Source organism: Argentina silus (genome assembly GCF_951799395.1).
Source record: "Argentina silus genome assembly, chromosome: 6".
NCBI classification, from domain to species: Eukaryota; Metazoa; Chordata; class Actinopteri; order Argentiniformes; family Argentinidae; genus Argentina; species Argentina silus.
Genome location: NC_139660.1, coordinates 20,511,211 through 20,520,713, shown reverse-complemented (window position 1 = coordinate 20,520,713; position 9,503 = coordinate 20,511,211). Strand labels below are relative to the sequence as shown.

Here is a 9,503-nt window from a genome sequence, read left to right as displayed (position 1 = left end):
CCTAGCCTAATTTGAGGGTCTCCCTTCACACATCGCTTGATCTCTCATCATCATATTCATCACAGTATCTGAATCAGCGGAGGCAGAAATCGGAGTGTGTTTGATCCCATTCCTCATTCCGTCCCATGCATTACAATGAGCCCGTCTTCCCGGTTTCTACCTCCACCAGCCTCCCCTGATCTGAACTCAGGCTTCTCATCACTGGCTTTGGCAGGCAGGTGCAGGCAAGGCACAGGGTGGTGAAGAGGTCTGGTACTCTAGAGGTTTGGTACCGGGTCAGTACCGGGACACTCTCACCCTGAACCAGAACAAGAACCTCTCTTCTCTGTCCTCAAGACACTTCTAGTGGCTCACAAGGCCATTAAAAGGGGCAATCTGGGATTGGTACATCCATTGTAGGACCGTTAAATTAATGATGTATAGCCATTGATTATTGAAGAATATAACTTATAAATGCCTCATGAGCTTGGTTCAACTGTCGTATCCCATCAGAACTCAAAATATAAGCTTGTTTTACTCTTTGTAGTAAAACAATTGGAGCTTCAAAACAGTCCTCGCATCCATAACTCCCTTTATGAATTTGAGAGTGGTAAAATTTCTCCTGCTCCATCCCTTAGCTGTTTACAAAAATAAGTGGCGGGGAGACCGCTTTGTTGTTGTTTGAATCCCAGATTGCCGCTTTAATCAAGAAAGGAGGTGTAGAGGGAAAAGCACAATGAAAGAGATCAGTCTTCTAGAGATGTGGTTTAACACACAGTACACCTGCATGGATTGGAGTCCATGTTTAAATACTACAAGTGCTCATCCATGCAGTACTACACATACAATACTTGTAGTGCTTACAGTCCATCGATGGTCTCCAACAAAAATTCAATTCTCATTACACATCGAGTTCAAAATCATATATTTTGAAAAATACATGTTTTAAATGGTGAATGTCTTAGTTTCCACACACATTGTTTTTTTTACATACAATATATGAATAATTTATTAATGCACATTGTACATCCCATGATGAATCACCTCCCTCAACTAAAAACATCCATCCACCTCAGAGATCAACAACGTTTGAAAGCAAAAAAGTCTCTTTCGGCCGTTTCCGGCCAGCGCAACTCCTTCTCCAAGCAAGTGTTATATACTCTTTAAAATCTAGTCCTATTAGTACATTTGGTCTCTTTTCCCTTATTACATAACAGAACAGCATGTTACCTTTGAGATAGGAAAACAAAACAAAAATAAAGATGCTGTTCCGTTCTTTCCCCCAACCCCAACCCCCCACCTCCCCCTCCTTCACCTCCCCCTCCTTCTCCTCCTCCTCCCCTTCCTCTCACTGTTAAATACAAATCAGGTAGTCCATGTTGGCCACGACGATCAATCCTGTAATCTGATTAGGCCAAGTGGGTGCCTGTCTGCTCCGGAGCCTCCAGGGTCCTCCCCCCCTAGCCCCGCCTCCTGAGGCTCACACAGCTACAACCGCAGAGTTAACCCCTCCCCCCCTAACATATGATTGGTCGGGTCGTCTGTCCGTCAGTGGAAGGCGTAGAGCAGCAAGAGGATGGTGCAGACGCCGATGACTCCGCCCAGGATGAGGGAGTCCCGCCTCTTGCGGAGGTTGACTCTCTGGATGAGGTTGTTGATGGCGGGGAAGCGGTCTGGGGGGGAAGGCGGTTAAGGAAGCACACTCCAACACGCCCTCACCGTCATCTGATGTAATTATGTTTAGATTACCACATAAAGAAAGGCTTAGGGTAAACTAATAGACTGCTATGTTGTTTTCTGTTACAGGGGACCTTCATCGCCGTCCTAATACACTGCTGATGGAGGACTGTCAGTTAATCAAATCTCTGTCCATATAGCTCAAATCAAATCAAGCTTTATTTAAAGTGCATTTAGAGGGATAGTTCCGGTTTGTTTGTTCATGTTTACGCATGTGATAGTGGAAATAAATTGTTTTCATATCGACATGCGTGTCCAGCACACAAACATATGAGATGGCTGTAGAATTTCTTGTGGACATGTGTTAAATTAGTAACACGTATAGCATACAGATCCATTCATGTACACTGGGAAGGATAAATGCTATTCCCGGAGACAGCCAAAGAAAGCTCAAGAATAGAAATAGGACAAAACAAAGGTGTCTGGAAAAGGAGGTGTAACATCGGAAAAACCCTGAACTATCCCTTTAACATGGCATCACACTTCGTATAAACTGTATTGTAGGTTTTAAATGTTTTAATGTTGTATTGACTGCTGCTGCTGCTGCTGCTGCTTTCTTAGCCTGGTCTCCCTTGTAAAAGACACGTTGTGTCTCAGTGGGCTTTTTCCTGGTTAAATAAATAAATACAAATAAAAACTAAACAGATACACCGCTATGGGCCGTCTGATCCTACCCACTGAATCTGTTTGTTGTTCACGGTACTGTAACAACCTTCTGCAAGGAGGAATGGAGCATTTTTACCCTTCAGGAATTGGACCCAGATTTCATCTGAGGCTCAATGGAGCTTTCCTCCGGAGCAAGGCCGGAACGCCTGATAAAAAAGCTCTCAGGCGGAGGGAGGACCCGGCCAGTGCTGAACTCGCCTCGGATGAACGAGTCTGATAACAATGCAAACTCAATTTGGTGGCTTACAAACTCGAGATAAAGAAAAAAAATAATAATAATTTGGAATACAAACTTTTGAAAATACAATTGAAAAAATGGTCCGTGAGGCTTTTAAGCTGTGTGATATGAACTGGCGTTCGCGGTTCATTGGACGCTCTGGCGGTGTTGCGTCGGATAAATGCGGGACAATCTCAGCTCAATATCCTAATATTCCCTATCGTCGAATGTGTGTTTTCACAGGCTGAAATTGTTTCCCCTTCCTGTGATACAAATTGAGAATCAACATGTGTGCATGCTCTTTTTTTCTTTCTCACACATGCGCACGCATGCACACACACACACACACACACACATACAGTACATACACATACAGTACATACACACACACACATATAGTACATACACACACACACAGTACATACACACACACACACAGTACACACACAGTACACACACACACACACACACACACACACACACACACACACACAGTGTGTAAAAGGATACTGGCCAGGGTGTTGACCTTGCTCTGTATGGACTTCAGCATCCCTCTCTGAGAGGTCATGTTTTCCTTCGTCGCCATGGCGATACTGTGGGAAGAGGAGAGGAGGAGGGTTAAATCACACTGTGACTGTACAGTATGACATCCCACTGGAAGCCATCTGCCAGGGGTTTAAAACACGTTCCCCAAGCGAGAGATGACAGGTCCCATAGGTGCTACTAGTGGGACCACAGAGGAGACAGTAATCGTAAAAAAGCAAGTACATCTGGTGGGGAGAACGTTCACCTCCATTTTGAATGCAGCTCTGAGTCCAACTGAAGCCCAAAAGACTTGAGCATCGCTACACATTATACACACACACACACACACACACACACACACACACACACACACACACACACACACACACACAGACAGACAGACAGACAGACAGACACACACACACACCTCCCTCCTCGACTTGATATTAATGTCCTCAGACACCACCAGAGAACTGATAGGCTCATTACGAGGAGAGGCTTTCACGTGTTAGCCTTAATTCACTCTAATAAGACTTCATGCGTCTTACAAAAGACAAGAGACATTTCAGTCGCTCCAGTTTTCTTGAGAAAGGCGCAGCGCCTGGGGTCTGAAGTCTGAGGCCTCGGGCTGGTTTGGAAGTAGCCTGTGGAGTAGCTACATCCACAGCTAGCTCTTCATGTTCTCCACTGTCCTTCAGAATGCTACTAAGTCGTTGGAGGAGGGAGGGAGGGAGGGAGGAGGGAGGGAGGGAGGGAGGGAGGAGGGAGGAGGGAGGGGAGTATTAAGTTGCTGTGATATCCTAGCTCCCTCATCCAAACTTGGGGACTACAGCAGCTTTAGGGAAGTAAACTTATAGCTTGGCATTCAACTCCTTTGGCCCGACAATGGCACCCTGCCGCAACAGCCTCCGTTTCAATCCAGGGGAGGCTGGTGGAGGTAGAAATCGGAGGACGGGCTCATGCATGGCCCGGAATGAGGAATGTTTTTATTTCATCGTACGCATCATCCCATGCATTACAATGACCCCGTCCTCCGATTTCTACCTCCACCAGCCTCCCCTCCTCCAATCCTTCCCAACACACAAAAGTTGTCGAGCTGAAACCTTTACTGTCTAAAACCTCAGCTGTACACGACTCTCTCTTCCTGTCCGGATGGGCTTAGGCCCTGTCCATTAATTACGGATTGAGCCAATGGTTTCTCTATGGGAGTCATCGGAGATGACAAGGCTCTGCCCGTGTCCGTTTCATACGTTTTGGCAGTTTTCCTACTGAGTTGCTCGGTTGTTTCAAAACTCCGAATTCCACGGATCAAAAGGGATAGTGATTTCATACGTATATGTTCATCCGTTTTCTGATAGTTTGTTGTGGCGGGGGCCTAACCCCCCCTAATGCTCACCAACAGGTGGGCAAGGCCAACGTTTCATCAACAACAACAACAACAGACACATCTAGCATCCGGCACTACCATCCAGTAGACAGACACACAAGCTAAGGATGCAGGAGCACTATTTGGCTGCACACCGATTCCTCTACTTATTCCTCCGAAAGCATTGCCTGGCACTGAACTCCAAAATACGGGGCCCCCAGTTTTTGGCACAAAAACAACGGCCCAAATCAAACAGAAGAAAACATCTATAATTGATCTCCAGTGCAAATATGGGAACAGATACGGTACGACATTACAACTCGCCCTGCTGCAGGTTGGATGACGCAACAGTACCTCCCAGACATAAACAAGGTGATGAGCACTAGAGCATAAAGGGGGGGGGGGGGGGGGGGGGGGGGGCAGGGGGGTCCCATGGGGCTGACGGGGGTCCGCTGGGTCAGGTACGGCCCCAGGAAATCAGTCCCTCTGAGGTCACCCACCCACACAAACAAACAAACTACCACACCTCTGACTGGTTGAGGGGGTGAGCCAATGGGACTCAGGGAGAGAGTGTGTGTGTGTGTGTGCAGTGTGTGTGTTTAATGTGTGCATGTGAGAGAGAGCATGCGTGTTTTAAGAGCGGGGGAGTAAGATTGAGTGTTTGAGTGTGTTTGTGTAAACTTGGTGTAAGCATGTATTGTATGCATTGTGTGTATGTATGTACGTGTATGTAAATATGTAGGCACGTCTGTGTGTGTGTGTGTGTGTGTGTGTGTGTGTATGTGTGTGTGTGTGTGTACAGTACCAGTCAAAAGTTTGGACATACCTTCTCATTCAATGGTTTTTCTTTATTTTTTATTATTTTCTACATTGGAGATTAATATTGAATACATCAAAACTATGAAGGAACACATATGGAATTATGTAGTAAACAAAAAAGTGTTAAACAAACCAGAATATGTTTTATATTTTAGATTCTTCAAAGTAGCCACCTTTTGCTTTGGTGACAGCTTTGCACACTCTTGGCGAGGTGTGTCCAAACTTTCGACTGGTACTGTATGTGTATGTGTGAATGTGTATGTGTGTGTGTGCGTGTGTGTGTGTATATGCAAATGCGTATGCGTGTATACCACTACTTGTTTCTGCAGTCTGACACTTTGGTTGATGGTGTATGTTGCTGAGGGGACAGTCCTCCCCCCGGGGGGTCTTAGGGTAATAGATCATGTTCTCCAGAGTCAGACGGAAGCAGAGATCGGCCACAACACTGCTGACTGGAACCGTGGGCAGGCCTTCAGCTCGGGGCTAACACACACACACACAAATGGTAATGGGAACCTTCACCGGATAGAGCCTTTATACACACACACACACACACACACACACACACACACACACACACACACACACACACACACACACACACACACACACACACACACACACACACACACACACACACACACACACACACACACACACACACACACACAACCTGGCTGGGACCCAACAGAATCAGCATGGGTCATCACTGTTAGGATGTCAGGAAACGGACTGAAGCAGGGGAGGCTGGTGGAGGTAGAAAATCGGAGGACGGGCTCATTGTAATGCACGGAATGGAATGAGGAATGGTCCATTCCATGCATTACAATGAGCCCGTCCTCCGATTTCTACCTCCACCAGCCTCCCCCTGGACTGAAGTTACAGTCGGGGATGTTTTCAGAAGTTTCTAGTCGAGCTCATCATATATTTTCTGCACTGTCAAAATGTCACGTCGCGGAAGCGGGACGCCCTTTTCCCCCACCAGAGAGGGAATCTCTATTTTAAAAGTCCTATTCAGTTAGTACATAATACATAAATAAATCAGAACTCGATGCTCCTCATCCCCGGAGGGGCATAAGACATCAAAAAACAATCAGACCTTCGGCTCCCTTCTCTTCTGGCTCCCTCGTTAGACGTGTTCAAGCTGGGTGGACCTGCTGAGAGAGCTCTGTAATGACCATGCTCCACTCACAGTCTAATTTTCTGCTTGACTAAAACAAAGGGGGTGGGGGGGCACGCGCTTCAGGGGATGGGGGGGTGGGTGGGATGGGGGGGGGAGAGGGAGGCACGGAGGAGAGAAGAGGCACTGTACGACCCACGAGTCCACATAATTAAGCACTTGTGCCAGCTACAGTAGGCCCCTGCGGGCATCAAACACTATGGTTTCTCACTGCAGCACCGGTCGAGATGGAGGGAGGGAGGGAGGGAGGCAGGGAGGGAGGGAGGGGGCCAAGGAGTGCAGACTGGGTGGCCACACACGACTACAGCGCTGGTGGGAGAGGAGAGTATACAGTGGTGGGATGGGAGGGAGGGAGGGAGGGAGGGAGGGAGGGCAGGCTGGGTGGGTGGGACACAATTCATTTGTCAAGGAGTCAACTGCAGACATGGACGTGATTCAAGGGGTCAGAGAATGGTTTACACACGTACTGTATGTTACTGATGCCATGTTGTCATTCAAACCTGCTTTCACCATATCATCATTCCATTCAGGTGCACCGCTCTTGCCAGGCTGAATTAGGCCCTATAGGCCCGAATGTTGTGGACCTCTACATTAGACCAAGACCGTGGTGGGGGGGGTCATCTCTCCCAGTCTGGGCCCGTCAAAACTGGACCTGTGATCCAGAACTCCGCCTTCCCACGGTTACGTCAACAACAACCCTCCTCCCCCGAAAGACACAGGCACTGCCTGGAGCCAGTAACCGACGGTTGAACGAAAACTAATGAATCTCGGCTTTTCCGCGTTAATGTCATTTGCTGTGGTTAAACTGACGGGCTAATTAGGGGATGAGACGGAGGACTGGTTCGTTCGTTTTTTCTCCAACCTCATTTCCCCCGCCGTGATGTCACAGGAGGAGTGAGATCGCCGTTTCCCTGTGACATCATCAGGCGTCCCATGAAGATTGGCTCTTTGATTGATTGGCTCCAATAATAGCAATTTACTGTGTGTGTGTGTGTGTGTTTGTTTATGTGATGGCATGTGCATTCATGCATCAGCCTTACCTTATTGTGTCATCCATCAGTCGGTCAGAGCTGAGAGAGAGAGAAAAAAGAGAGAGAGAGGGAGAGAGAGAGAGAGAGATGGTTAGTTACTGAGGTGAAAACAGGGTGATTGAATGACTTGAGCTCTTCCACATCTCTGTAGGTCAGAGAGGCAGCGATCGATGCCAAGCTGCCCAGAATCTAGATCAGTCTCCCTGGACGTGCTGGGCCTCCCTCCCCCGTGCTTCCCTCCCTCCCTCCCTCATCCCTCCCTCCCTGGCTCCAGTGATCCCCTGCAGTGGCATTCAGGCTAAGAAGCCTATCAAAGTGTGTAACTTGAATGTCCCATTGACATCAATGCATGATTAATGTGAAAGTCATTTTAGAGCTATTTGTAGTCTAATTCTCTTTCTTGAATACATCACTAGATCCAATCTGTCATCGCATGTCATATCACGGTTCTCCAGCGAAGAAATACACGATATAATCATTATTATGATTATTATAATTATAATTATAACAATTATAACCATGTGTGGTTGGGCCATGGCTGTTTTATGGCTAATTATGTCTAATTCCTTTTTTAGTGTGTTACGGTTGTAACTTGTTTGTAATGTAAGCGTGTCTGCGTCTGTAATTTGTCTGAAATATTGTTTTCCTTGGCTGCCGTCTCGAGACTAAACTGGATAAATAAAAGGTTCAATAAATCAAATTGAAAAAAAATCACAGCTCACATGATTTGGCAGGACTACTCATGACAGCCATTGTGTCACCTGTATGAACACTGTGGTGACAGATAGCTGTGACACTCAAGCAAAAGGTCGCATCAAACATTTATTACAGCAGTCATGACCTTGTCTGTATGCACATCCATCTAAGAACGTTCCGGACAAGGCCTTTACCATGGTAGAGTATAGTACTCTCTCTCAGGGGTAAGAGACCAAACACACCACAGCAGAACTGCAGTTTGTCACCAACCAAACCTTTTTTTTTTATAAAGGGCAAGATAAATCCCTCAATACGAAATATTTGTTTCATGCAACAACCTTTTCTCTTTGAGGCACACAATAGAAGACAGGACATAAATCAAATTCGTAGAAATGTCAAGTCTTGATCATGTGGTACCATGAACGCTGGTGGCTCTGACAGACAGAGAGACGTATATACTGTGCTCTGTCAATCAATCTTCTCTCTCTCCTTCAGATAAAAAAAAAAACCTAAAAAAACAACAACTATTGTCCATCAAATTTGCATTTAGACCGAAAATTGTCTGTGACATCGGCTCAGATCCTTAAAAAAACAACACAGACAGATGAACACAATACTGTGAATACATCATACACATAGAGAAGGTGTATAGTTTTATAGCAATATTTAAGTGTAGTGATGTGTCAAAGGTTTTCAACATTCTGCTTCCATCCCAGTAGTGCAGGAGAGAGTAGCATAGTACCCATGCTACAGGGGGAGGCTGGTGGAGGTAGAAATCAGAGGACGGGCTCATCGTAACGCATGGAACGGAATGAGGAATGGTATCAAACACAAAGTGTTTACCATTGACACCATTCCTCTTGCCATTCCGTTCCATGCATTCCAATGAGCCCGTCCTCCGATTTCTACCTCCACCAGCCTCCCCCTGCCTTGCCGCCTTATTCTACAGACAAACAGCCTCGTCATCAAGTTTAAGCTCGGCGACGGAAGGAATCACGTCAGAGCTTGGGTCTGCACATACTAAGCATTTCATTGTGCGTTTACAGCGGGATCCTGCGACGCGTGAGAAATCGAAGACGTGATTTGATTGATAGCGCTGTATTAGTTCCTCCTGGCTAAATCAAAAGCGAGTTGTTTACATTGTGTGTCACTCTGTGCTGTGTCACTCCGTCGCTACAGCGGTGCACCTTCATTCATCTCCTTACTAGAACCAAACAGCTGATGAAGACTTATGAAGCCAGTGAGATTAGCACGGTGCGGCTAATCGTTATATATGGTCCTTGTTTG

General features: G+C 46.5%; 1 protein-coding gene across 1 annotated transcript in view; it reads right to left on the bottom strand.

Annotated features, from left to right (window-relative positions):
• Positions 1 to 1,341: 1,341 nt before the first annotated feature.
• The window catches only part of gosr1 (golgi SNAP receptor complex member 1), a 28,047-nt gene continuing 19,885 nt past the window's right edge, over positions 1,342 to 9,503 (bottom strand). Inside the window, exons 7-9 of the mRNA XM_083671217.1 lie at positions 7,530 to 7,559; positions 3,110 to 3,192; positions 1,342 to 1,652 (exon numbers count right to left, since the gene is read on the bottom strand). Of these exons, the coding sequence (XP_083527343.1) occupies positions 1,528 to 1,652; positions 3,110 to 3,192; positions 7,530 to 7,559 (238 nt within the window). The 3' untranslated portion in view covers positions 1,342 to 1,527. The remainder of the gene's footprint in view (positions 1,653 to 3,109; positions 3,193 to 7,529; positions 7,560 to 9,503) is intronic.